This window comes from Daldinia loculata (genome assembly GCF_022478755.1).
Source record: "Daldinia loculata strain CBS 113971 unplaced genomic scaffold F4817scaffold_26, whole genome shotgun sequence".
NCBI classification, from domain to species: domain Eukaryota; kingdom Fungi; phylum Ascomycota; class Sordariomycetes; order Xylariales; family Hypoxylaceae; genus Daldinia; species Daldinia loculata.
The window spans coordinates 217,450-243,771 of NW_026054880.1; the positions used below are offsets into that span (position 1 = coordinate 217,450).

Below are 26,322 nucleotides of genomic sequence, written 5' to 3' on the forward strand. Positions count from 1 at the left end.
GGAAATGGTCCGGCTGAAACCTGTAACTACTCTTAATAATCAAAGTTAGAATGTTAAGAAGTATGGTAGGTACCCAGGTAGTGGCAGATGCATGCTACGATGAAATTAATACGACAAGCTGGATAGTGGCGCGTCCTTATATACTACATTAGTACAATCCCATAGTTTATTTATTTAACATTGTTTCTATATAAACTGGCTTACCCGCCTCACCTGTAACTGTTTGACAACACTTTAGTTGTTACAGGTCACTATCTTTGATTAAATGTCCCACGGCATTAACAAAGAAACACAGTTATGTCTCGACAGTCGGTAACGGAACTACCTATGCATTTTCATGACTGGAAATATCTTGCTACTATGCAAATCATAGACTGTAAGGTGCTCGACAATGTCTTTGTGGCAAAGCAAACATCGTTTAAACAATAATAAAACGTACCTAAACTATATGAATGTAGACGGCGGTAGCAGTCTAGACCTTGTTAACTCCCGCTTTGATAGGATGTGAGCAATAAATAAGAACTACCTTAAGTACCTAAGGTAGGTACCTAATTCTGAAGCACGAAGAACATTCGCCTCGTTCAGAAAATCAAAACTGACTGAGGCAATAACTCCAGCGATTCCGCCCGGCCCTGGACCTCCAGGGGTATTTAGGTATCCGATACCACAGTCGAAGCCATCGACAATCCACTTTGGATGGTGTGATGCATCCGCGCATTCTGTGTTGGGCCTCCGGTGCATCGTCTTGATATACGCGTTGAAAGTAAGGCTATCCTTCTCGGAAAAATCGAGTAATACAGAGCCATTTGCAACAGCCAGAGCTATAGCATTCCTCCCCTCAGACTCATCCGGTCGCTTGCAGAGGTACCTGTGCGTCACATCGAGGTATCCACTAGCTGTTCCCCTGAACATGGTGTTAGAGTCCTCGGAATTCTCGTCGCATTCCTGCCACTCGGTTTCTACACCTCGCCATTGTCCACTGCAGAGTGATGTGTAATCATCGAAGCCAGTCGACAGGCGAAACCCGAAATCAGCGTCGTCGTTAGTATCGACGGGCCATTTTTGAATAGAAAATGTCGACAGGGTTCCACAAGGAGGATATGTAGTCTCCCCTTCAGCAGTCGCAGCTAAGGCTGATACGAGCTCAAGGAATATTATGAGGTTAACACTAAAGGCCTTCATTGTGAGTATAGGGTTTACTAGGATTGATGGCTCTGAATATTCATGAGAGAGTAAATCTTTCTAAATATTCTCTCTGGTGTTGCTTGATGGAACATGTTTCGTAGTCGCACCTTATGATTAACAGAGTCATTTCGATATTATACATACCTCAACTATGAGTTCAATGTCGTAACGGCCAATCAACAGGTTTCTTTCAGTGCTAAGCAGCTTAGTGATTGGACTAGAACCCAGGCAGTCTCTATTGTATTTAGCCTCAAAACCTCTGTATCAGAGTCCGAGCAGACCAGTTAAGTTGCAATCGGAAGATAGTCGACTATTCGTTGGAGCCAAACTAGATTACTACACCTTGTAAGTTCAACCGGGACGTTTAGACAAGCCCAAAGGACAAAAGAAAACTCGACAGTCGTATTTCCCCCTTGAACCTATGATCATACCTAGGTACCTAGTAAATCCTGTCGGCTTATAAATACGGAGGCAGGGAGGTTGTAAAGACAGCTCGGGCCGAAATTAACATATCACTGACCCGTGTATCGACACTATCAATTTTACCCTTGTAAGCCAGGGCCTTCATCCCACGTAATTTGGTGTTAACCCCGAATGCAACGGATTATTGGACCAATAGCTTGCCTATAACAAGAACATCACCCTGCATAATACTACCTTACGTGCACTAACAATGCGGAACGGGATCCGGGTCGGGATGGATGCGTCGGTAACCAAAAGGCTCGGGTTCTCTTTTTTCATCTATCCACCTAGAGCCTCAGTGTTGATAGAAGGGTAGGTAGCTTGCAACCGTTGATAAACAAAAGGGACGGATGGTACGCGCCAACCTGCGCCGACAAAACAACATCATGGCTAATGATACGGTCGAGAAGAAAGATCTGGCTCAAGACGTAGAGATGGGCCCTAAGGAGTCATCGTCTGCGGTGATGAGTGATATCGGCGAGACTAAGGACCAGTTTCAAGCCCCTCGGTCGTCGTTCTGGGTCGGGTTGTCTAGCCATGGTGTCGAAATGCGCGGTGCCGAACCTGTGCCGGTTGAGAAGCGAACTGACACCCGCTATGTGAACGTATTAACCATATTCGCTACGTCGATGACGAGCTTGTTACCGTGAGTCTTCTGGCGTAACATAGGTTTACATAACTCGTTATTTTGAAGGACTACGAAGCTGAAATATGTAATTCTAGGATCGGTATCGGGTCAGCGACAACACTCGGTTTCGGGATGACATTGCGCGACGCGGCGTTAATGATCGTGTTCCTCCAATTTCTATTCGCCGTCCCAGCCGCATACATCATCACCATTGCACCGCTTACTGGGATGCGGCAGATGATCCAATCGCGGTATTGTTTTGGGTAAGCTCATCGAATCCAATGAGTTACTACATGTAGCCAGGAACGTCAAATGCTAAGCGCAAAGGCAAATAGAAAATACTGCAACGTTCTAACATCCGTTGTCGTGACACTTACTGTCGGCGGCTTCGCCGTGACCGGTAGCATTAATGGTGCGCAATGCCTCGCCGCCGTCCGGCCAGGTACGTTACCTGTCGAGGCCGCGATCGCCATCATTATGGTCATATCGCTGGCCATCGGCTTTATGGGATATCGTGTAATGCACTTCTTTACTCGGTGGGCCTGGATCCCGACACTCGTCGCTATTATTATTCTCGTCGGCGCCGCGGGTGACCAGCTTTGGCAGCAGACGCCGCCGCCAACGCGTACCACTGCCCAGGAGTACATGGGCATCGTGGCTTTTGCGGCCGGCAACATGATTACCTGGAGCAATGTTGCGGGCGACTACGCATGTTATATGCCACCGACCGCACCGCGGTTCCGTCTTGCTCTATATTGTCTATTCGGCATCGCATTACCGTTCTCGCTTCTTATGGTCCTTGGCGCGGCGATCGGTGGCGCTGTCTTCACTATCCCTTCTTGGGAAGCTGCGTATAAAGCTGGTGGAATCGGCGCCGTGATTGGGAGCATACTGATTACTCGACTGGGAGACTTTGGCCGATTCGTCCTTGTTATCCTAGGTCTTTCTGTCCTCGGAACTTGCGGTCGCGACGTATATACTATCTCCTTCAACCTGACTGCTGTAGCGCCGATCCTCCGTCGAGTCCCTCGTATCGTGTTAGCTGTCGTTGCTACCGCAGTCATTATCGCAGTAGCGATCCCTGCTTCAAGATCGTTCGTCACGTCGGTGACGGCGTTCCTTAGCATAATCGGTTATTACGCAGGGGCATCAGTAACGTGCTTCTTGACCGAGTACCTGTGGTTCCGAAAGAATGACCCTAGTAGCTTTGACCCAAAGATTTGGAACGACGGTCGTGCGCTGCCGACGGGTCTAAGTGCGTTGGCATCTGTCTTGATCGCCTGGGCGTTCATAATCCCATCTATGCAGGCGGATTGGTACACCGGACCTATCGCAAAGAAGACCGGAGATCTCGGTTTTGAATTTGCTGTCGTCGTAGCATTTTTAGCCTATCTCCTCATCAGATCGCTAGAGATTAAGATCCGAGGGCGACTTTGATATTACGATTCAGTGTAAGAATTTTAATTTTTGGGATTCACTTAGGCTACTTGAATAATTATATCCTCTCAAGATCACTACTTTCAACGTAATCTACAGTACTTCGGTCGGTACCGCGTGATCCTTCATGACATACCCAAGCTATTGTATCCAGGCCATTTGTAGATCTGCGATAAGTAGACATCTATACCATATTAGACTTCGGGGATCTTTCTCTTGGTACAAACTGTACTTACCTGCGACTTGCCATCGTTTCCCAATAGCCCGAAGAAGCTTAACGATGTCTTTTAGCCATATACCCGCAGTCGAATCTTCATGTTCGAGGATGAGCCACTCGCTTTCACCTGCTCCGGCGTATAAGCAATGACATAAAAGCGGGCTGAGGTTCTCAGGTCCGTCTTCTCCAGCCTGATTGATAGAGTCAAGTAGTTGACACGCGAGTTGCCAAATACCCCTAGTAACATCAAAGATTCCTGCCATAGACTCCTTCTGTAACTCCGCTTCTTCAGAAGATCTACCATAATCCGTCGAATACGTCTCATTGCACGCGTATGTATCATATAGAATGAGGCGCGCAGAGAAACATAAAGCTAAGGGCACTAGCACAGAGTTGTCGAGCAAAAGTGACTCCTGGGAAATGTCACTTAGATGCGATGATAAGGACGTGAGGATATGATGAAGCTGTCTTGCTTCTGAAAACCGAAAACCAAGGGATATACGGCTACTGTGGGGTTCGTCGCGGTGGCGCAATACACGACCAAGGACATGCGCTGCCTGGCACATATTGGCGAATGATCCTAAACTCGTATTATTTGAGAACGAAGTCGCAAAAAGGGGTTCGTTAAAGCCAACTCCGCCTTCAATCCACGGGCCCTCTGGACACGGTAATAACTCTCCTGGACTTGGTTCGGGCGCTGAGAAGGGTAATCCGTTAATGCCCTGGTTAGTGATTCTAGACACGGTGAGCCAGCTATTAGCATAATGGGGATCAGAAGCAGGAATACCTGTCGAGGCAAAAGACTGCCCACCACGTCCTGCGTTCTTCCTCTCGTGATGTCCATGTAATTGCATCTTTGAACAGCTGGCTCGCGTTCTTCCGATCGTGAAATCCCATCATCACACAAAGCCGAGCAGCATGTCCAACATGCAAATAAGCTGCCGGATATATCGCATGACCAAGTTCATAAGCGGACAGCAGGATGACAGATTGGAGAAGCTGAAGAGAGGGAAGACATGAGTTTTCGACTTCAAGCAAAGTCTCTAAGGCCCTTTTGTAAGGTATATTCGCTCTAGCAGATACTTCTACCGGCAACGGTTCCGATACCAACTTCATGCAAAGAAACAAAAGTTGAGAGGGGCAATCAGGTACTAATTCGTTCTCGGCAATATGTCGTCGGACATGCTTCTTACTTAATATTGGCAACCACCGGTGGACGGTGGAGAAATATCTCTCGCAGGTTGCATCTGCCTCTTGTGAAAGACTGCAATGGGGTGTTATGAAACCTCTTGCTTGGCAAGGTTCCGATGCTAAAGGCTTGATGCAAACCTTAGCCTCTAGAAAAAACATAGCCGGGAAGGTATGGACGTCTTTATGCCCTAAGACAGCATCTTGTTCAGGGTTAAAATCTGGTTCTAGTTCTGTTGGTGTGTTACTCGATATTTGATGATCTGCTCCTTCATTCGTGCCTTGAGAGCTAGTTGATGAATCGAGAGACGTGTTCTCGTATAAGTTCCGGACTCGTGACGGATACTCGCATTGCTTTTCGAGTCTAAGGCACTATGAGATGATCTAAGTAAGTCTTCGTAATAAATAACTCTATCACCCTTTCTAAACCCTACCAATGAGCAAGACGGCAGTTCTTTGGGGCATTTCCGTTTCAGTCGTCTATTAAGTATAAGCGACTATTCCCAAGACAGGAAGAGGATGATACCGTACCGACAAGTAACACAAGCAAACTGAGCTCTACGGTCCATCTTGGTAAGGAATAGTGACCGATCACTTAATACCATGGGTGAATAGCGAGCTGAAGCCTGAGAATCCGCTCTTGTGGTATAATAAGAGCGGACTTGCGGACAATTGTTGTCTGTAGTCGAGGTAGTAGGACTACTCCTCGAACTTCAAATAATTGAGTAGATGACTCATTGACAGGACTTCCGCCTCTTCCGCCCCTTTATTCCAGTATTTACCATGGTTGGCCGTATTGCCATGTCTAGCTGCTTGGTTTAACCTATATCTCCTTCCCATGAGTCGCCCGTTCATTTCCAATACATCGTGTAGGTGTATGGATTCTGAATAAAAGTCCGCTCACGTGGGAAGCCCAATATAACAAACATTCACAAGCTGGAGACTCCGCTCCGCTGCTAATAGTCCGCTTTGTCCGCTCACATGTTCATACCCCACATCGATGACTGCAGCCATAATACAGTAGCGCAGGGCCAATTAATAGCTACCTATCTAGACTATGAAGTCATTAGTAGCATGCAGTAAGACTACTCCGAAACCCGAAATATAGCTTTTCATCTTTTAATCGAAGTTTGAGGTCATGAACGACCCTAAACTTTTGCCAGCGGCGTCCTATTTAGATGACCTTACAAGATAGAAAATATCTAGGCTAGACGATTAATACCAATCGACTAGAATTGAATCCGGTTTAAATACATAGTTTTTTATGCTGATACTTGCAATTAGTTTATGATACGCGGGGATAAATTCTTATCATCTTTGACCCTAGACGTATGATAATATCTGCAATAAGGTATGAATATCGACTTAGCCCTACGTCGACTGGCCATAAGCATTTAACCTAGGGTATTGTATTTCCTCACTCAGCTAATATAACCAATATGGAAAGACCTTATCTTATTAATTGGAACCTATGAAATTATCTTCTTAAGTTACGAATCATGTCAAGAAGAGATACGCCGCCAAGGGAACGACGTCGGGTCCAATATAGGCCAAGAACGCCCGCGACGATGGGACTGCATAGTATCGTAATAAATCCACGCATGAGGACTTTGCCTTGGTGGTTACTCTTCGCGACAACCTCGGAATACCTTTCGTTTCCGAAGCTCACGCGAGAATATTTCGTCTGCCATCCCAGACTTGGAAGATGGACAGACATGAACTCTTCCAGGAACTTACGGATACGATAAGTCGGGCTTAGGACTGAGGCGCGCATTTCGACGTAATTCTGTAAAGCTAGGTCGTTGATAGCGTGGGCATCAGCAACGCGCATAGCCGAATATTCTGCTAACGCCAATCCTCTTTGAAAGGCTACGTCAACCGAGCCCGAGTTGTCTGGGTTGTTATTCTCGGCCGTGGCGTGCTTGTCTAGAATAGAAAACAGAATACGGACATCCTCGAGTCCCGCATTCATACCTTGACCATAGAATGGTACCATCGCGTGTGCAGCGTCCCCTAAGATGACAACGGAGCCAGAGTAGTGGTAAGGCTGGCATTTGATGCTAATCAAAGGGAGATGCGGATTCGTCTCGAATGAAGAGGCCAGTTCACTTGGCTCTATTAATGAAGTTACCCCTGGGAAATGTTGATCGAAGAACGCGGGTAGTTTGGACGAGTCGCCCTCTAATTTCGCGAACTCAGAGCTTGGTAGGAAAAGAGTACAGGTAAAAGACCCATCCTATCATCCGTCAGTATTGCCGATTTGCGGGAAATAAATTTTCATACCTCGCTGGGTATGGCGATGAACATAAATTGCCTTCCCGGCCAAATGTGAAGATGATTTGGGGATATTCGGAATTTCGATTTTTGATCGTGAAGCTCATCTCCCTCCCTAGGCTTGATCTGAAACTCGCACCATAGGGTATCGACATACTCCTGCTGGTAATTCATTCGCGTGAACTTCATAAGGTGATATCGGACAGCCGAATGCGCTCCGTCAGCACCCATCATGAAGTCGAATGAAACTTCGATCTCTTCAGGTCGACCCGATGGTGAGTCCTGGCCGCGAACCTCGAACCATGCTTTGCGTCGCTTGAAATCCGCGCCGGTAAGTTTATGATTGAAGAAAAATTTAACATTCGGCATTGCGCCTAGAATATCCAGTAGTCGTCTATTAAGATCGGCTCTGTCGGCGGCAAATATTGTCTACAGTGTCATGTCAGCTAGTTGAGTCATTCAGTTTCACTAACAGCGGAATGCTGCAGTACCCTTCCGTGGATATCATAATCCTGAGATTCTTCAAATAGTTCACCGGACGGACGCCTTCCATGGATCATTCTACCTCGCATAGGAATAGTCGCTGATGATACATGATCGAGGAGATCTTGCTGGTCAGCATGTCTCATAGCATTAATGCCCCTTTCAGATAGAGCTAGATTAATAGACTTCGTGAAATTTAGTGGCGTTGTTGAAGGATCTCTTAAATCTATTTTACATTAGTATCAGATTCATAATGACAAGCCTCAAAACCAGCTTATTAGGAAATGAATGGCTTCTCCTGGACTGATACATTTACTTGGAATCTTACTACCTACCGCCTCGAAGCTCGTATATCTCAACGTCGTGACCTCTCTTCGCCGCATACAGCGCAGCGAGCGACCCGACAGGACCGGCACCAACCACTACATATTTCTGACTCGACATATTAGAAAGAAAGTAAGAGTATATCTCAGCATGGGCAAACTATAAGTCCCTAATCAGGTTACGGATGTCCCTCATACGGACGAAGTTGAAATTTCTCACCATCATATGTTCCGGGTAGAAGCGGGAAGTATTGATAAGACCCCCTTTGATGTTGAACTCTTTTAATAGAGTATTACAAATGCATGAATCGAGGTAGGCAAGGCCGACCCCTCGGGGTCCCACTGGTCCTGTAGTTTAATGTGGGGTCATGTACCCAAGGTACCAAAGTTCGAGGAAAGGGTTTTGCGTTTTGCGCCTTGCGCCTTTCTTTCTACAAATTGAATAAAATAACATCCCACCAAGAAGCCAACATTGTTCTACGATATTTACCAAATTGTAGGCATATATCGCGGACTCTTGCCTCCAGTACTATCAGAAATACGCGCATATAGTTCGTATTATTTCTCTATTCCCTCTTTTCTTATTTGACAGCCCCCATCTCTCGTATCGGATCTCTAGCGAACCCCTCCATCATGACCGCCGAACCACCCACCAAGAAAAAGTGCTTGGGAGCAGACTGTGAAAATGATGCCTCTGCCCTACAATGCCCTACATGTCTGAAGATAGGAATTAAGGACAGCAACTTCTGTTCGCAAGATTGCTTCAAGAAGAATTGGGTCCGTATGCTTCAGCCACGGTTCCGGTCTTATATTCTATACTAACATTATTCGCTTACAGAATAATCACAAGGCGCTGCACAAGATCGCGCAGGGCAAGACTGCCAACGGTATACTTGACCATATTCGAACTCCAAAGGTCGTCTCTAAACCTGATCCAGCTACCGGCTTCTATAACCCATTCCCTACCTTCTCGTATACCGGATCGCTGCGTCCTGTCTATCCATTATCGAAACCACGCCCAGTCCCCAAGTCGATACAGCATCCCGACTATGCTGAGACGGGCTACCCCAAGAGCGAGCGATTTATCAACAGGAATAAGATCGACCTACTCGATGCCAAGGGACAAGAGGCTATGCGTAAGGTGTGCAGGCTGGGGCGAGAAGTTTTGGATATTGTCGCGGCCGAAGTGAGACCTGGTGTCACTACCGATTACCTCGACGAAGTTTGCCATAAGGCTTCCGTAGAACGAGAGGTAAGAAGAATAGCCTTATTGAGGTACGGAATCCCTATGGCAATAACTGACTACCGCAGTGTTATCCGTCTCCCCTCAACTACAACAACTTTCCCAAATCTATCTGTACATCGGTCAACGAAGTTATCTGCCACGGCATTCCAGACCAACGAGTATTATTAGACGGCGATATTATCAACCTTGACGTCTCGCTCTACCACGGGGGTTACCATGCGGATCTAAACGAGACGTATTACGTGGGCGACAAAGCTAAGGCTGATCCCGACTCGGTCCGGGTAGTCGAAACGGCTCGAGAATGCCTAGACGAGGCAGCCAAGCTCATAAAACCGGGAACTCTAATACGAGAGTTTGGTAACATTATTGAAAAACATGCCAAGTCGAAAAACTGCAGCGTTATTAGGACGTATTGCGGCCACGGAGTTAATTCTCTGTTCCACTGCCCACCCAACGTGCCTCATTATGCGAAGAATAAGGCCGTGGGAGAATGTAAACCTGGTATGACTTTCACCATCGAACCTATGATCGCCCTTGGCAAGTATCGGGACATTACCTGGCCAGACAACTGGACAAGCACTACGATCGACGGCAAGAGGACCGCTCAGTTTGGTGAGTAAAGCCGACACTCGTATCTTCCGCAATAAACAAACTAACTTTAGTTCAGAGCACACTTACTTAGTAACCGAAACTGGAGTGGAAGTATTAACGGCGCGAACGGAAAGCTCGCCTGGCGGACCTATACCGATACCAAACGCTGAAATCGCAGCAAACGGTAGCGCATAGTAGCTTCGTGGGTGAGCTATGATACAACTTTGTCTATAATACGAGCGATGCATGTTACCGGGATAAGTTTTGTCGTAGCATAGTAAAAAGACGAAGTGATCTTAGCGCAAGAATCATCCTATCGAGTTCCTTTGTTTATTTGCATCATGTGAATATATGTGGCTTGTATTGTTGGGCGATATACTTGTTGAATCTCTCCCCCTTTTTCAGGTAGCTTGTTAACCAACCACTAACCACTTGGGTAAGAGTTAACTCTTCCTTTCCTTTCTAGCCTTTTCGCACTTTTACACTAGCGTAGAGGGCAACTGCTAGAGAAACTAGTGGCTGTTCTTCCAATTTTTCATCCCCCAGGGTGCAATGTGGGGGTTCGTTAGAGGGTATGTCCACTATAGAATCAAGAATATAGGTACCATGTACCTGAATACAACAACATCAGTGTTAGTGGGTGGAACCTTAGCCGAAAGCTTCACCAAGCTTCGCCGCTTCAAGGCCCAATCTCCTCTTCTCCCAAAAGGAAGGCAAGCTTTTTTTCTTGCTTCGCGCGAGCCGCTTTCATCATCCACCCGCACAAAACCTCCGCCCTCCCCCAAATTTCTCAAACTACCGATAAATAAATCAAATCACCGTTCTCAGCTTAATTAATCGCGGGGACTTTTCGACATACCGTCTACAGTACATTCCGACGGCACGTAAATCTTTCTATCCTAATTTGCTGTGATACTCGCGCAAAAACATCGACTTCCACCCACCGTAATCCTGCAGCCTGCAGCCTTATCTCCGCATTCTCTCCCCTTCAAGTCCTACTCTAGGTCCCGCCATTTTGACCGTCCAACCCTCTCGACGTGCGCCCGACACCGTCTAGCTAAACGCTGTTAGAAAGCTTCCGTAAAGCTTCGCTCGATCATACCTGTTAACGAGAGATTTGCATATCCGACAGTTTATTCTATACTGTTACAACTCCCTTGTAGACCACCAAAAGTACAACTGTCAAGATGTCGGGCGAGGCGTGGTTATACCTCTTCGCCGTGCTAATAAATGCCGTCAACCTATTCCTTCAAGTATTCTTTACGATTATGTATAGTGATTTAGAATGGTATGTGCAAGACCTTGGAGAGAAAGAGAGAGAGAGAGAGAGGTGTTGGAGCTCATGGCCAGATCTGCGTTCCGCAGGATGCGCCTATGATCTACGTCATTGTTTCTCTTGTTTATTCTGGTGGGATCTTTTGGCTAACAGTCGTTTGTTCAGTGACTACATTAACCCCATCGACCTATGCAACCGTCTCAACACCTATATCATCCCCGAAGCTGCTGTACATGGATTCTTGACTTTCCTATTTCTGATCAACGGATACTGGGTGGCACTGATCCTCAACTTGCCGCTCCTCGCATGGAACATTAAGAAGTACGTTACGTCAAAGCCATATCAAATAGTTTTAAGTGCTCTACAGGGAGATTCTAACACGAGTTATAGGATTGTGGACAACACTCACCTGCTGGATGCAACCGAGATCTTCAGGAAGCTCAATGTGCACAAGAAGGTATGGGTATCTATTAAATTTTGGAGTGACTCATCTAACGTCAGTTACAGGAATCATTCACCAAGCTGGGCTTCCATCTGGTCATGTTCTTCTTCTACCTGTACAGCATGATCGTTGCCTTGATCAAGGACGAGACGAAATAAGCTGCGAGACGTTGGGATAAGCACAATGATAAACACGACGCAAACGAAACACCCTAACGGAATGACTCTAATGAGGCCACGATTACATAGGGTCTCCAGATACCCGGCGGGAGCATTGTCAATCCAGACAACCCTGGAGCGAGCCTTAAAGTTGTGAATTTGCTTGGAGAGGGGAGAATTACCGGACGAGTTGATGAAGCGGGATGGAACGTGGTCCCTCGATAGGTCGATAGGGATTGAAAATGACCCGATTGTCTCGTTCGATGTGTGCGATACCATGGGATAGGATTGAAATGATGATAGCGAGCGACCTGGGAGTAGGTCAGGTCTGTTGAATTAGCAGTATGTGCAAGTTTTTCGGGCCGGAGATTCTCATAGATAATAAAGTCACAAGATAATACCCCGACCCGTACGAATTTAGTCAGTTTAACATGCCATTTATAAGTAATGTAAATCATTTAGCAAATGTGATCACTCAAGCCTTGTATATCTTGAATCGTGTACGAAGTACATGGATACCTACAATTTAACTACATGTACATATATGGTGAGTTAATATTAGCGAGATTATTGATTTATCGGAATGATCACGTAATCTTTGGAAGACCCAGAAAGATATGATACTTAACGTAAAACACAAGTCAGCGGATCACACAAGTCAAAGGCCCAGCCGAAATATAACCGAAAATCAACGTTTTTAAAAATTCATAACTTTACGAATCTTTAATTAAAAGTTCTCAAATTTTAATATGTTTTATTTAACTATAAAACTAATACGAAAATAATTTTTTTAATTTTTTTATTGCATTATAATAAAAGTTATAAAAGATATTAATATTTTCGGACCCATTTTTAAGTTTTTTATTTTTTTTAAATTTAAAAAATTAAACCGAAATTTATAAAAAATACTATTATTATTATGATTTAAATAAATACCTAAATTTGAAAACCGATTTTTAATATGATTTTTTTTGAGTAAAGTGCACGGTTACGCACAGACGTATTTTGTATGTATTTTCGCTGGGCCTTTGACTTGTGTGGGCCGCTGACTTATGAAATACGTTACCTGGAAGCTTGCAAAGCTCTAAAGCACCCCTGACGTCTAAAGGCTCTAAGCTGCCGGAGTGCAAAAACACTACCTACCTACGACCCACTGCATCTTCAAACACGCCTACACTCCATTTACAAGCGCGCATCAACCATAAACCATAGTACACAGAAGCAAAATGAATAACTTCGGGGAATATCCGCCAAATATGGCACCCCAAGATGCGCTTATAGTACGCGAACATGCTGAACCTGATCACGCTGTCGTGCCTTACACCGGCGAAGATCTTGCGCGACCTAGACTCGGGCCTCTCAATCCATACAAGGACGAAGCAAATGCGCTAAAACGTAAAAACATCCTCACCGGCCATGCAGAAGAGACTTTCCTCAGCGAACATACCTTTCGAAGTAAACATCGCGCCATCGAACGTAAGGGCGGTCCAGAGAGGGAATACCAGTCCGGTGCTTCAGTGAAGGAGGAGGCGGCCAAACTAAGGCAATCGAGGGAAAAGAAAGGCAACGCGACTATCGCCGATGGAGATGGCGCATACGTAGGACCCTGGGCGAAATATCAGAAGGATGAATACGAAGAAGTTGCAGAAGATGAAGAACTAGCAAGTGACGAAGAGGTCGAATATGTTTACGAAGACGAAGACGAAGACGACGTCGTGGCAAGCGGTACTGTCGTCTCGGCACCGGTGGATGCCATAGCCAGGAGGAAAGTAGTAGAGGAATTAGGAGACGAGCAAACCATATTCCATGGCCAAGAGGAATACGACTACCAAGGGAGGACCTACATGCACGTACCCAAAGATCTGGATATCGATTTAGAAAAGGAACCCGGCAGCATCACGAATTACATCCCCAAGAAGCTGGTTCATACATGGAAGAACCACGACAACAAGGCTGTCACCGCTCTTCGATTCTTCCCGAACTCGGGACATCTATTATTATCATCTGGTGCAGACAGCACGGTCAAGATATGGGACGTTTACCACCAAAAGGAACTTTTACGAAGTTATCTGGGCCATTCCAAAGCTGTCTCGGATATTTGCTTTAACAATTCTGGCACGCAGTTCCTCTCGGCATCATATGACCGCCAAATGAAGCTGTGGGACACCGAAACAGGTGCCTGTATCAACAAGTTCACAACCGGCAAGACACCACACGTCATCAAGTTCAATCCCTCCCCAGAGCATGCGCATGAATTCCTCGCCGGTATGTCGGATAAGAAGATCGTCCAATTCGACACGCGAACGGGGGAGCTTGTCCAGGAATACGATCACCATCTAAATGCCGTCAACACCATTACCTTCGTAGACGACAACCGACGGTTCATGACCACGTCTGACGATAAGTCGCTACGCGCATGGGACTATAACATTCCCGTACCCATCAAGTACGTCGCGGAACCGTACATGTTCCCAATGACGCGCGCGTGCCTACACCCGTCGAACAAATACGTGGCGTACCAGTCATCCGACAACCAGATCGTGGTCTATGGCGCCAATGACAAGTTCAGGCAAAATAGGAAGAAGAGTTACCGAGGGCATAACAACGCCGGCACAGCTATCGATGTCGCGTGCAGCCCTGATGGGCAGTTCCTCGCGAGCGGTGACAGCGGTGGGTTCGTCTGTTTCTGGGATTGGAAGACGTGTAAGATGTATCATAAATTACAAGCTGGTGACCAGCCGATCACATGCGTACAGTGGCATCCTCAGGAGACGAGCAAGGTCGTTGCGGCTGGTTTAGATGGTATTATTAGATATTGGGATTAAGGTAGGAAGTTTGCATAGCAGGGCATGACACAACGCGGCGTTTTAGGATGGGCTCGAGCAAAAGCATCGTCGATACCATAACATGACTTTTTCAATGAATAATTTATTCTCAAATATACAGTCTTCCTTTAGGTCGTTTATCCTGAGATATTTTATCAACACCCCTACATCACGCCCCATTCGATGGTTATTATAAGAATATAATTATTATCAAAGGCCCAGGAGTCAGGCATGACATGGTAAAGAATCACTCGATAAGTAGGTAGCTATGGCTATGCTAGAACCATGGCATAGGTTTTAAATGACATATTCAGTAATACTAACGTCGCTATAGACATTAACGCTAAAGCAAGCTCTTAGCCAGCCTCATCATAGGCGAAGGCGTCGAGCAGAAGATTATAATCTATGAAATTCACCTCATCGAGAGTCCAGGGTCATGTACTATAACCAATTCGTGAGGCCAAGACAACCCATCAACTCGCTTACTTCGTTCCCGGAACTAGTTCATTGCAGCAACCATAAGGTCACTTAAACTAGCTTGTTACCTATTGAGTAACACACTTCAGTACCATTATATCAGCCAAAAGGAGTATCAAAAGAGTATGATTCCTGTGGGACAGAGCAATGCTCAATGAGTGTCATATCGTGAGTCGGCTCCAAGACATTACAAGTGGCCTCTATTCAGGAACGTGAATCAGCATCGAACTAGACTTCATGATTCAATCCTGTAGGATATTCTACGAAGCATAAGCTTCAGGCCATACGATATCCACTGTCCAATCCTGATAAAGGGTTAGCTCGCATGAATCTGCTATCTTACCTCCAGACGCCACATATAGCTCCGAAGCAGTACTCCAAGTCACACCCAAGTCAGCGACCCTCGTCACCTTATCATATAGAAGACGATTAAGGCGGGTTAGACGTGTCTAGGCCGAACGGAAAGTCCAACGATAGACTGAGACGTCCCAAAAAGCATTTAACGCTATGTTCCATTTTCCTTACGAACTTAGATTTTCTCTCCTCTTAGGTCCTCCTTTTCAACCACTATTGCATTTCAGCACATACCTACTTGAGACCTACCATATCCCTTCCTACTACTACCAAGCCAGCTTACTATCAGAAACCCCTTCACAACTCAATCTCAAGTAGGCCCAATGCCGACCGATATCATTATACCACCACCCGTTAGCCGCATCATCTACGAGGTGCCACCGCCACACATCTACGGCCCTCTCCGCCCGACCCGTGATGCTCCCGGCCCACCGAGCCGCCCGCTTCCAAAGCCGCCGGTACGTCCTAAATGCGTAGTCGACGGTCCGGTCGTCTTATACCCGACAACTATCCTCCGGCCTATTACCATCTTACGCCCCGTATCACCTATGGAGCCCGGCGTTTCTGCCTCGCAGGTTCCGCCGGCGCCGAATGCGGTCTTGCTACGACGGATCGCGTAGGAGGTTTAAGCTAGGAAAAGGGGGGTGATGTTGGCTCTTATTCTTCTCAAGACAGTACTACCTATGGACCGGGCTCTCCAAAATGGGAAGTCAGCGCTATGTTATGGAATGAAAGTGGTAATATTCACGGAAGTGTTGCATTATCACTGTGACGACCGGTTGCCTTAGTTACATTCGTTCCCTAGGTCAGTATGATATATCGTTATCCTTTTATAAGTCTTCTTGTGTGAAAATTATATTAAGTAAGTTCCTTGAAGCTTATAAGTCCTTGTCTATTACGAAATATCTACGCTTTCATTCTACATTTATGAAATTATGCTATAAAACATTTGATGATTGTATTATCTATACCGTAGTGTTAGTTTTATGTGTTACCTACTTGACCACGTAGCATTCAGCCACCAATTACGCCTTTCCAATCACTACCTACCTAAACCATTTGTCCACATTTTTCACATTTTATTGATCACCTATCAAGTTCCTCCTAACAACAAGATCGCCAGCCTAGGCAGGGCCGTGGTCCAACAATGTCACCTCATTGGCTAGCGAATCAGATCCCTAGCGGTGATAAAACGAACAGGGGGCTGCCCAAATGAATCTCAAACTTGAACCCTCGTAAGTTTCGTGTTGTTTGTCAACCCCTCTTCTTCTACTTCTTCAGTAGGTATTCATATACACATATGCCAATTCCGTGAGATCCTCGTCGCGATAGCTTAGATAGCTACCGCATCCATGGCCGACTCCCGAACACTGCGCATCGTTACCGCCGCGACTTTCTTGCCTGCGTTTGCCCTCTGTGTCGCGCACGGCGTCATCTCAGGCAGCCCCGCCCCCGCAGTCGGCCTGGTGCCGCTCGCCTTCTCAGCCGGCACAGGTATTTTTCTAAATTCGCGGCAGTCTAAGAGTAAACAGACACCGTCAGAACCGGAGCCGGAGCCGGAGTTGGAGCAAGGGGTAACCGAGGAGAGTGCTCTAGAACAGGAATATGAACGAGGACCAGAGACGGAAGACACGCAGCAGAGCCGAGAGGCATCTGATGCGCCCACTCCATCTCCGGCGCCGAAATCGACTTCGTCCCACCCCATCCTCATCTTCGCCGTCGATACGATCCTTGCTGCAGCACTCATGGTAGTTCTTGTCTTCACATGGATCGATTCCAGCAGCAGCAGCACTAACAGTGCCGAATCGGTCATGTTGGCCGCATACGCGACAATCCCACTACTAATTAATTTGTAGGTTCACCCATATTCTGATCTCTTTAGAAATCAATCGAGAAGCAGACAAGGTCATGATTTGCTAAACTCGGTGTGTTATGCATAGTTTGATCCATCTCTTCCTAGCGGTACGCGAATTCTCTCGCGGCCTCGCAATCCCGGGGCTGACGCAATACCTCGCGTGGCAGGCTGTTCCGCCCGACTGTCCTAACTGTGGACACCAGCTGCGACCAGATGCTCCTCCCAGCATGCCGTGGCTCGACGGGGCGTCGCTACCGAGGCCGAACTTCAAGATCAAGAGCGTAAAGTGGAAGTTACCAACAATCCCGAAGGTGAAGGCGCCGAAATGGAAGACGCCGGCTTGGTTCAGGAATCGTGGCGCACGCGGGTACGCGCCCTTGTTTGTTTCTACCGATCGCGATGACGAGGAAGAGACTGCTGCACCGATTGCCCCGTACAGAGACGACCCCGAAGTGGGCGAGCCGTCTACTCGGCTTGAGGGCCCCGAGACGCCGGAGCCCGAAGTGATTGATATCGTGGGTAAGAAGAGCAAGAGGCTAGGGAGAAATTCCTCGTCGTCGCCCTCGGCCTAAAGGGAAAGCTTCTTTCCCGATTTATTTTCACTTTCATATTTCATGGCTGTGCGTTGGTTTTACGGGAATGATGTTATCAAGCGAAAAGAAGGCATGATACCCCTGTGATTGAAAGCTGCTTCCGGGCGTTCATATTGAAGAATGTGGTAATTTTCAATGCTATAATTGCAAAATTTAGATACCTAGTATAAGAGACTTACGAGTTGGAATACTCGAAACAGTGCCACTAGAGTAAACTACGCGATTTAATCTCATGATTAATGAAAGACGGTGTCATCAGAGATGAGAGCAAATTTGGTTTATCAGTAGCTTTTCCTAAACATCCCCTATCCTCTCGTGCTACGTAGTAAAATCTACCTTTATTTCTTCTGTATAGTTATATGCTAGTTCCTTGGGAGTTGGTTGATAATCTCGAGTTTCCAATTTTTCCAGAATCGGTCCCTTTCTATCCATTGTCCTCAGAACGCCGTCTATGCGCTATCCGAAGTTTTCGAACGCACTATTATGAAGCCAATATAGGTGCCCGTGAAAGTCTACTATCCTCAGCAAGGACCGGTCACAGTAATGTTACGGCCAAGATAGTAACTAAAACAAGGTACCTAGGCACTAAAGATGAAGGATAATCACCGAAGACCATCCCTCAAGGCCCGGTATTTTAGTAGAATATTGTTCTATCGGATACTCTCTATCAAGCCGCATTTTCGGTCTCGTTTTCAGGAGTAGGTAGATGAATCTTATATGACATTTCGATCGAGTGACCTCGTAAGAGCACATGAAGTAGCAACTCAGTACCCTCGGCCAGCATCCCTTGTCTAACCAAGTCTGCAATTAGGTAGTTGGTCCGAGCAAGTAATTCGGTAAGGGCGGCGCCCTCTTTCGGATTCTGCAAAGGGATGAATTCTTCACTTAGTTCGGCGTTGATGGCTATTCGGATTGCGCAAACGCCGTTGCCGAAGAAGTTGGTGACATCCTCGTTACCGTACCATATAAACGTCAACGTATCCTCCTCGGGGATAATAGTTTCGGCCCCAGGAAAGCTCGGTAGCGGACCAAACTCGGACCAAGCGTTTGATATGCGACGCGCGTGTTGAAAACCGATTTCCCTTAAACGGTCATGATCACCGGCGCGGCGAGCATCAGCTAAGCTCAGGCGCAACTCATCATCCATAGCGTCTTCCCGTCTAAATTCTTCTACGGCGCCCTCAAGCTTCTTAGAAAACTGACGGAAGGAATAAACGTGATATGATATATAGGCAAAAATAGTGAGCACCGATCCGAAAGCGATATCCTTAAGCCTGCTACCTCGTGACCGGGGTGGTGGAGAGAAATATGGACCAGGCAGCGGCGCATAATTAGGGAAGCTGAGCTGCGGCCGGCTCCTAAACTGACGATGATGGGCGACTGGTCTTAGTAACGAGGGCCTAGCCCGGGTAAAGAGCTGCCGAAGCATGTCAGGTAGTTACTGTCAGATGTAACTATACTGAAGGCCGACGTGATTTGACAATGAAGATGTGATATGAAGTGAGGGTTTGAAAACCCAATTCACGTCAATCTTATGAACGATAGGTTGAAATGGCTTGAAATTAGCAGCTGGTAGCACTTGGCACTGGTAGTAAACGATATTCCAAAGTGGTCAAAGCGTTTATGTATGAATTTGAGCATCAAGCAAATATTTTAATTTTCTTTCCAATATTTCTAGAATACTACTGTCGTGGAAAGTGGAATCTCTATACCAGCAGCGTGAGAGTTCTATGTAAACGTTTATCTTAAACTTCTTATGCATAGTATTTATTCACTCAGAGGGAGGCAACTAACCAAGAAGAGAGGAAGACGTTTACTCAAATATTTTGTCTTATGCTTGACCGAATCTCGGGCCATATTTAAATCTCTATTTGAACCCCTGGATTGCCTGCGGGGAATTGCTCATCTCCAACATTTATGATGATTATTGCGAAGCCTCCAAGTTAGCCAGGGTATCTCCACAACCCCCGCAACTACACCGTTGTTAAGTGACGTGGATTAGCTCCTTAGGCATTCATGTCATTCGTGGAATCTTCCTATAAAGAGATGGATATTTACTTACGTTATCCTATCCTGTCTTGTTCGTCATAGCACAAACTAATGCTAATGCATACTAAGTCGACTTAGATGCGGAGTAGCTATTCATGCTTTACTACCAGGTAGGCAACATGTCCGGTGTAATATCCTACCGAAGTTGCAATGCTACGCAAATCAAGTTACATAGGTAGCATCAATGCTTCTAGCTTGTAGTTTACCCAGAAACCCGTACGCCGGAAATTGGAGATCAGTTTCCGCATACTCTTAGACTACCTAGGTATGTATATAATATATAAAGGTATGGGGAGACTTCGGTATAGAAATCTCACTTGGATGGAGGCAAGTCTAGTGAGGCTTCGAAAAAAGAGTTGAAGAGGACTCCGGCTGTGTTTCTGGCCTCTTAACTTTCCAAGAATGTCTCTACCCCGGGCTATAGGGGCTATCGCCCTGGGCCTAGCTAACTTTGCTTCCGCCCAAAACTATCCAAACACCAGCAGTTCGGAAGATGTTGTCACGGTGAGATGGATCGGCAACACGCCGACTCTCAATTCGGGGTCGACGTTCGGGCTTCCTTGGCCCCGGGGCAAATACCAAGCAAACCAGACCACATTTACTGGTTTGGGAGGCGACGGTAATGACCAGGTCCAGATAGAGTCATGGGTAACAGCTTACTGGCCAGATGATTCGATCAAATGGACTGGACATGCACTTGGCGGATCTGAGAAGGTTTACGAAGAGTACAAGATTACCGCGTCCGCCAGAGTTGAGACGAATACGACCAAACGCGCAAACCCGTCCACTCAATCAGGATTAACCGTCAACGACTCCAACGACGAGATTACCGTGAACACCGGAAAACTCTCTGCGACCTTCCCCAAGTCTGGAAACACCCTCTTAAGTACTATTAAGACGTCAAGCGGCAAGATTGTAGGGCAGAACGGACGACTGATACTACGATCGCAGTCCGGTATCGCGGACGACGAGGGAAACACGACTTCTATAGACAAGCTAAGATTCGAAAGTACCATCGAAGAGGTCGCCGTCGATTCCAGCAAAGACAGCACAGTTAGGACCCTAGTAACTGTCCGTGGAAAGCACCAGACAACTTTGGGTACCCATGATGACTGGCTACCATTTATTCTTCGCTTTTACTTGTACGCGAATTCCGATGCCATCCGCGTTGTCCACACGCTCGTGTTTGACGGGAAGGGCGATAAGGACTTCGTTTCAGGGATTGGAATCCAGTTCGACGTCCCTCTAGCCGGTGAAGAGTTGTATAACCGCCATGTCAGGCTGGCTGGTCCTGACGGAGGACTGCTAAGCGAAGCAGTGCAAGGTATTACAGGGCTACGAAGGGATCCTGGTAAGGAAGTTCGCAGTGCCCAATTCAAGGGCGAACAGGCACCTGATATTGCATCATGGGATACCCGCGTCTCCTCGAGGTTAAAGTGGATTCCCTCGTGGAATGACTATAGCTTGACTCAACTGTCCCCTGACGGATTTACACTGAAAAAGCGCACCAAGGCTGGTCAGAGCTGGGTCAAGATCCCCGGAGGCACGCGAGCCGGCGGTCTTGCTTATCTTGGCGGTGCTACGCAAGGTGGTCTCGCAGTCGCTCTTCGCGACTTTTGGAAGAAATATCCAACAAGTCTAGACATCTCTAACGCGGCTACGGATGTTGGTCAGATAACCCTGTGGCTATACAGCCCTTCTGCCGAACCCATGGATCTCAGACCCTTCCATGACGGCCTAGGGGAAGACACATATGACGACCAACTTGATGCGCTCGAGATCACCTACGAGGACTATGAGGGAGGTTACGACACACCTTACGGCATTGCTCGAACAAACGAAGTGTTCCTATTCCCGTTCGATAAAACACCCTCCTCGGATACCCTAGCTGCCCTTACTGAGCACGCCAACGAACTACCTGCACTTGCCGCTGACCCGGCATATATTCAACAGACAAAAGCTGTCGGGTCATACTGGGAGACGGTCCCTGACAATTTGACTGAGGCAGCACGAACGGTTGAAACACACCTCGACTTCTTAATCAAGTTCTATCAAGATCAAGTGTCTCAGAGACGATGGTATGGATTCTGGGATCACGGTGACATCATGCGTATGTAACATCCAAGATTCTTCACTCTTTTTTAATATGTTTCGAGGGGCCAGACTCCTTTATTGATATACTACCTACTCTTATTTCTAAGCTCTTTAAGAATAAGATCACTAACACGTTATCGTAGACACATACGACGTAGACAGACACACCTGGCGCTATGATATTGGAGGATACGCTTGGGACAACTCGGAACTTTCGCCCAATCTTTTCTTCTGGAACTACTTTTTGCGCACGGGCAGAGCGGACGTGTACCGATTTGCAGAGGCCCACGCACGACACACCGGTGAAGTAGACGTTTATCATATCGGTCCGTTCAAGGGATTCGGTACCCGTCACGGTGTCCAGCACTGGGGTGACAGCTCCAAGCAGATCCGTGTGTCGACACCCATCTACCGACAAGTATTTTATTACCTGTCCGGCGGCGACGAGCGAACCGGGGAACTCCTCCACGAGCTTATGGACGCCGACCAGGCATTCCTCACTGTAGATCCGCGTCGCAAGGTCCGCAAGGACAACGGCACCTATGTTATTGACCCGACTGCTCTAGACTTAGACCTCGGCCTGGACTGGTCGGGCTTAGCATCGACATGGCTACTCGAGTGGGAGAGGCGCGGCCCGCGATGGGAAGAAGCACGATCAAAACTCAACACTACTATGCACAGTATTGTAAACCTGAAAAATGGCTTCGTTACAGGACTGGGTCTCTACAATCTCCATACGGGCGTCATCTCACCACCGGCCACTGACCCGAAGAACCTCGGCAACGTGACCGTGACCCACCTCTCGGCTAGTTTTGGGCTGCCAGAGATCATCTCGCAGCTGACGGACTACTTAGGAGACGACCTACCGACCGGCTTCGAACAGGTTTGGCTGGATTACTGCTACTACTACGGCGCCGGGGCAGCGGAGCAAAAGGCGCGATATGGAGTCAGCTTCGGCAGCTTAAGCTTGAAGCAGGGGCACTCGCGACTAACTGCCTACGCGGCCAAGAAGCTAGACAACTCAACGCTGGCGGCGCGCGCGTGGAAGGAGTTCCTCAGCACCGATGGTTTATCGCCATCACTGCCCTGGACGAGCCAGCACCTGAACGGAAGTGAAGTTCTAGTGCCGGTCGACGAGGCAGCGTGGGTTTCGACCAACGATGCTGCTCTGTATGGGTTAGCTGCGATCGAGAACCTGGCCCAAGTTGGTTATGCCTTATAAGCGTACCTTAGTTGGGTACCTATATAGCAATGATTCACTGTCATATTTCAATACATGATCACTAGTCTTTTACTTAGAAACGAGTATGCAAATTATGGTGATTAAATTACTACTTGGGTAGGTTAGGTTAGAAATTTGGATATCTTCTCAATACTGAGTCTCATAATGCTCCTCCTCATTACTGTCATTGGGAGCCAGGTAGCAGGATATGCTTTCAATGCCTAACTCAATGAACCTCATCCATATTTGTCCTAACCTGAGAGACTTCCCGATGGAGGCGTGTTTCTCGGGCAACTATTTTCCCGCCTTTGACAACGTACAGATTGCTTAGTTCGACAAATAGGTGTAACTGGACTATATGGGTCAGAAGATCTAGGTTATCCACCAGCAATTCAAATACCTCTACATCGCGGTTCGTCTGGATTATTCCGTTCTCGATGAAGACTGTGAACAATCTGACGTACCGTCCAACGTCCTCCACAGAGGCGTCTAGGAAGTCTGATTGTAGAATATACGACAACGGCGAGCAGCCGTCGTTGTTAAGCTTGTTAACATCCGCGCCGTTTGCGATAAGGTGTGGTATGAGGGTAGGAACCAGGCAGTCACCGAATCCAAAAAAGGCCATATTATGTAAACCTATATATAAATCGTTAATAATCTATGCATCTTAATGAGTGAGGTGTACTTACAAGTTTCCCCCTCCCTGTTGACCCACGAAGCATCAGAAGCGCCATTTTTGAGGAGAATCGTCGTCAGGGGAAAGCAACGGACCATAGTAGACATCCAAAGAGCCTTGGGATGTTTAAAAAGCCATCCAGAATGATCAATTTCGAAGAGAAGCTGGAAAGCTTCACAATACTGCTCCCGAGCGTGTTTCCTTTCGTCTCCAGAATAGAAGTAGTAGCTATCCTGTTGGACTAAATGTTCCAGTATTTCATGAAGATCAGACATTTGATAAGAATCTTCTACACCTATATCTATAAGATACCGACAGATATCTACCTTATGAGTGCAGAGAGCGGCTTGAAGAGGTGAAAATAACAAGGACTTTTCGAAGAGATAGTATGCAAGACGTCGCACCTGGAAGACATTACGAGCGTTTACATCCGCACCATTTTCGACAAGAAGCTTAACCAGCTCAAGATCATTCGGGTTGTGGGAGGAACTAGAGCATATGGCCATGAGAACTGTCCGGTTGCGCCGAGTTACTTTGTTAGGATTTGCCCCATTTTTGAGGAGGCACTCAACAGTGTCAAAACAAGATTTCGGTGATACCGTATCCGTGGTAAGGACAGCAGCAAGTAGCGGATATATACCATCATCACCTTCTTGGTCAACTTCCGCACCATACTTTATCAACAGGTCTACCACCGTTGTCAAATGAGCCCCTGATGCGCGCACTAGTGGCGCATACCGAGTGCCAGGAGAACCGTGAACATTAGCACCGATGCAGATGAGCTTTTTGGCTAATTCCACCATGCCAGAGTGAACTTCTTCATCGTAAATATCGTTGAAATCAGGATTTTTTGACAAAACCCCCAGGTCACGCTCAAGGCCAAAACGCCTACAAAATTGTATATGCATCCGATTATCTATTTCAGGCCAAAGGTAGAACACTTTCTCTGACATCTCTTCGCTAGGGATCCCGCGGAGGGAAATAAGGCACTGGTCTAGTGCGGAGGGTAAAGCATCTGTAGGAGGATGGATATTCGCCCCGGAATTAATAAGGAAAAGAGCGTCTTCGTACCAACAGCAACGAATAGCTCGTAAGAGTGCAGTGGGTTGTTGATTAAACCCAGAACACCGCCTATTAGTTTGCGCTTCCATGTTTGCGCCGTACCGAAGGAGGCACTCCATTGTCGGGATGCTATGTGGTGTCCCTAAAGCCCACATAAGGGGAGTTGCGTTATCCTATAGAAAAGTCAGTAATCGTGGTTTCCAAAGATGGGAAGTGTTCGCTCTCATATATCTAAAGAGTCGAAATAATCTACATGGAAGAAATGATAATGTTAAAGAATATTACTTACAACATCCCGGACGTCAATGGGGACCTTTTCGTCGCCTTCTAAAAGTAGTTGTATGGTTGATGAATAACCACCGCGAACCGCCCAATGCAATGCACTAGACTTCCTTTTATTTATTTCAACATTTGTTGACGCCCCTAGGCTAATAAGCAAGTTTGCCACGGCCTCATTACCGCAGCATAAAGCGGTGTGCAATGGCGTCCAATAGTAAAACTCAGACTTAATTATCTTCCGGTCGTAACGAGGTTGGCAGTTATAAATCGCATGCGCAGGAACGTCCAAGAAAGCACCGGAGTCTACCAATAGTTTGACGAGCTCGGTAGATCCAGCTATAGCAGCGGAGTGGAGGGGAAACCAGAAATTTCTCAAAACCAGACGCAAGTATTTTCTTACTCTTCTTGTTCTTTTTCTATTTTTTAAGTTCTTGTTGTAAGTAGGAGGATCGTTATTATGCCTTGAACGACGTTCTACAACCCTCTGCTTGTAACTAATTATAGAGTTGACAACGGCTCTAGTGTCTGCCATGTCGCGAACCCATTCAATGCCCATACGATCCTCTAAAAAAAGATCTCGGGAATTGGATGTGAGCTGATTTGGGTTTTGCCTTGCCTTGAGAAGTTTCCTCACCATCTCAATTTTGCCAGCTTCGCAGGCCCAGGATAAGATACCCGGGTAGTTTATAGCAGCAAAAGAGTATAAGACAGGGTTGACGGCGAAGTAAAAGCGTCGACTTGTGGCGGAAAGGGAACTCAAGTCGGCTGCACGGTTCAAATGTCTCGAAATCTCCATAAGGAGCTCGTTGGGCAAGCTTGTGATAGATGTCATACTGAAATAATTATCAAGAGTGATTATCAATGTGGACGCTACGGCAATACGATGCAAGCTTCAGGGGGGAAGTTGAGGGATTGGGATATTGGTG

At 46.8% G+C, this 26,322-nt stretch overlaps 11 protein-coding genes across 11 annotated transcripts; 6 read left to right on the forward strand and 5 right to left on the reverse strand.

Moving 5' to 3' along the window:
* Positions 1-472: 472 nt before the first annotated feature.
* F4817DRAFT_316160 (uncharacterized protein) lies at positions 473-1,182 on the reverse strand (the record flags this gene model as incomplete). Its single annotated transcript, XM_049300633.1, has 2 exons — positions 473-492; positions 549-1,182. 2 exons carry the CDS (start codon positions 1,180-1,182, stop codon positions 473-475), a joined length of 654 nt encoding a protein of 217 aa, XP_049158802.1.
* A 373-nt stretch (positions 1,183-1,555) lies between these two features.
* F4817DRAFT_115522 (permease for cytosine/purines, uracil, thiamine, allantoin-domain-containing protein) lies at positions 1,556-3,783 on the forward strand. Its single transcript, XM_049297542.1, has 4 exons — positions 1,556-2,000; positions 2,062-2,293; positions 2,371-2,538; positions 2,611-3,783. Exons 2-4 carry the CDS (start codon positions 2,082-2,084, stop codon positions 3,710-3,712), a joined length of 1,482 nt encoding a protein of 493 aa, XP_049158803.1. The 5' UTR covers positions 1,556-2,000; positions 2,062-2,081; the 3' UTR covers positions 3,713-3,783.
* F4817DRAFT_115636 (fungal-specific transcription factor domain-containing protein) lies at positions 3,775-6,092 on the reverse strand. Its single transcript, XM_049297543.1, has 5 exons — positions 5,649-6,092; positions 5,552-5,597; positions 4,717-5,489; positions 3,949-4,664; positions 3,775-3,896 (listed from the first exon to the last, which is right to left on the reverse strand). The coding sequence occupies exons 1-5, from the start codon at positions 5,720-5,722 to the stop codon at positions 3,838-3,840; spliced, it is 1,668 nt and encodes a 555-aa protein (XP_049158804.1). The 5' UTR covers positions 5,723-6,092; the 3' UTR covers positions 3,775-3,837.
* Positions 6,093-6,594: 502 nt separating this feature from the next.
* On the reverse strand, positions 6,595-8,318 carry F4817DRAFT_316163 (FAD/NAD(P)-binding domain-containing protein; the record flags this gene model as incomplete). The annotated part of the gene is made up of 4 exons (XM_049300634.1): positions 6,595-7,353; positions 7,401-7,820; positions 7,883-8,100; positions 8,210-8,318. The coding sequence occupies 4 exons, from the start codon at positions 8,316-8,318 to the stop codon at positions 6,595-6,597; spliced, it is 1,506 nt and encodes a 501-aa protein (XP_049158805.1).
* Positions 8,319-8,510: 192 nt separating this feature from the next.
* Positions 8,511-10,474, forward strand: F4817DRAFT_338372 (methionine aminopeptidase). Its single transcript, XM_049303408.1, has 5 exons — positions 8,511-8,974; positions 9,036-9,084; positions 9,136-9,449; positions 9,509-10,055; positions 10,111-10,474. The coding sequence occupies exons 1-5, from the start codon at positions 8,831-8,833 to the stop codon at positions 10,227-10,229; spliced, it is 1,173 nt and encodes a 390-aa protein (XP_049158806.1). The 5' UTR covers positions 8,511-8,830; the 3' UTR covers positions 10,230-10,474.
* A 185-nt stretch (positions 10,475-10,659) lies between these two features.
* F4817DRAFT_338376 (endosomal cargo receptor) lies at positions 10,660-12,384 on the forward strand. Its single transcript, XM_049303409.1, has 4 exons — positions 10,660-11,322; positions 11,476-11,631; positions 11,701-11,767; positions 11,818-12,384. The coding sequence occupies exons 1-4, from the start codon at positions 11,222-11,224 to the stop codon at positions 11,908-11,910; spliced, it is 417 nt and encodes a 138-aa protein (XP_049158807.1). The 5' UTR covers positions 10,660-11,221; the 3' UTR covers positions 11,911-12,384.
* A 609-nt stretch (positions 12,385-12,993) lies between these two features.
* F4817DRAFT_338377 (WD40 repeat-like protein) lies at positions 12,994-15,259 on the forward strand. Its single transcript, XM_049303410.1, has 2 exons — positions 12,994-14,993; positions 15,070-15,259. Exon 1 carries the CDS (start codon positions 13,137-13,139, stop codon positions 14,733-14,735), a length of 1,599 nt encoding a protein of 532 aa, XP_049158808.1. The 5' UTR covers positions 12,994-13,136; the 3' UTR covers positions 14,736-14,993; positions 15,070-15,259.
* Positions 15,260-16,825: 1,566 nt separating this feature from the next.
* F4817DRAFT_115714 (uncharacterized protein) lies at positions 16,826-18,183 on the forward strand. The gene is made up of 2 exons (XM_049297544.1): positions 16,826-17,418; positions 17,507-18,183. The coding sequence occupies exons 1-2, from the start codon at positions 16,919-16,921 to the stop codon at positions 17,991-17,993; spliced, it is 987 nt and encodes a 328-aa protein (XP_049158809.1). The 5' UTR covers positions 16,826-16,918; the 3' UTR covers positions 17,994-18,183.
* Positions 18,184-18,649: 466 nt separating this feature from the next.
* On the reverse strand, positions 18,650-19,923 carry F4817DRAFT_115773 (uncharacterized protein). The gene has a single exon (XM_049297546.1). The coding sequence runs from the start codon at positions 19,441-19,443 to the stop codon at positions 18,682-18,684; it is 762 nt and encodes a 253-aa protein (XP_049158810.1). The 5' UTR covers positions 19,444-19,923; the 3' UTR covers positions 18,650-18,681.
* Positions 19,924-20,465: 542 nt separating this feature from the next.
* On the forward strand, positions 20,466-23,379 carry F4817DRAFT_358939 (uncharacterized protein; the record flags this gene model as incomplete). The annotated part of the gene is made up of 2 exons (XM_049306090.1): positions 20,466-22,173; positions 22,301-23,379. The coding sequence occupies 2 exons, from the start codon at positions 20,466-20,468 to the stop codon at positions 23,377-23,379; spliced, it is 2,787 nt and encodes a 928-aa protein (XP_049158811.1).
* Positions 23,380-23,605: 226 nt separating this feature from the next.
* F4817DRAFT_365458 (ankyrin) lies at positions 23,606-26,228 on the reverse strand (the record flags this gene model as incomplete). The annotated part of the gene is made up of 3 exons (XM_049306868.1): positions 23,606-24,015; positions 24,069-25,290; positions 25,407-26,228. 3 exons carry the CDS (start codon positions 26,226-26,228, stop codon positions 23,606-23,608), a joined length of 2,454 nt encoding a protein of 817 aa, XP_049158812.1.
* Positions 26,229-26,322: the final 94 nt, after the last annotated feature.

Bases quoted from the DNA above. Each gene is read 5' to 3' on its own strand.
- F4817DRAFT_338377 (XM_049303410.1), top strand. From the start codon at position 13,137: ATGAATAACTTCGGGGAATATCCGCCAAATATGGCACCCCAAGATGCG.
- F4817DRAFT_115773 (XM_049297546.1), bottom strand. From the start codon at position 19,443: ATGCTTCGGCAGCTCTTTACCCGGGCTAGGCCCTCGTTACTAAGACCA.
- F4817DRAFT_115714 (XM_049297544.1), top strand. From the start codon at position 16,919: ATGGCCGACTCCCGAACACTGCGCATCGTTACCGCCGCGACTTTCTTG. The intron at 17,419-17,506 runs GTAGGTTCACCC...TGTTATGCATAG, and splicing joins ATCCCACTACTAATTAATTT to TTTGATCCATCTCTTCCTAG.
- F4817DRAFT_115522 (XM_049297542.1), top strand. From the start codon at position 2,082: ATGGGCCCTAAGGAGTCATCGTCTGCGGTGATGAGTGATATCGGCGAG. The intron at 2,294-2,370 runs GTGAGTCTTCTG...ATGTAATTCTAG, and splicing joins TCGATGACGAGCTTGTTACC to GATCGGTATCGGGTCAGCGA. The intron at 2,539-2,610 runs GTAAGCTCATCG...AAAGGCAAATAG, and splicing joins CAATCGCGGTATTGTTTTGG to AAAATACTGCAACGTTCTAA.
- F4817DRAFT_115636 (XM_049297543.1), bottom strand. From the start codon at position 5,722: ATGGTATTAAGTGATCGGTCACTATTCCTTACCAAGATGGACCGTAGA. The intron at 5,490-5,551 runs GTAGGGTTTAGA...ATCATCTCATAG, and splicing joins AACTGCCGTCTTGCTCATTG to TGCCTTAGACTCGAAAAGCA. The intron at 4,665-4,716 runs GTATTCCTGCTT...CACCGTGTCTAG, and splicing joins GCAGTCTTTTGCCTCGACAG to AATCACTAACCAGGGCATTA.
- F4817DRAFT_338376 (XM_049303409.1), top strand. From the start codon at position 11,222: ATGTCGGGCGAGGCGTGGTTATACCTCTTCGCCGTGCTAATAAATGCC. The intron at 11,323-11,475 runs GTATGTGCAAGA...TCGTTTGTTCAG, and splicing joins ATGTATAGTGATTTAGAATG to TGACTACATTAACCCCATCG. The intron at 11,632-11,700 runs GTACGTTACGTC...CACGAGTTATAG, and splicing joins CTCGCATGGAACATTAAGAA to GATTGTGGACAACACTCACC.
- F4817DRAFT_338372 (XM_049303408.1), top strand. From the start codon at position 8,831: ATGACCGCCGAACCACCCACCAAGAAAAAGTGCTTGGGAGCAGACTGT. The intron at 9,450-9,508 runs GTAAGAAGAATA...TGACTACCGCAG, and splicing joins AGGCTTCCGTAGAACGAGAG to TGTTATCCGTCTCCCCTCAA. The intron at 10,056-10,110 runs GTGAGTAAAGCC...ACTTTAGTTCAG, and splicing joins CAAGAGGACCGCTCAGTTTG to AGCACACTTACTTAGTAACC.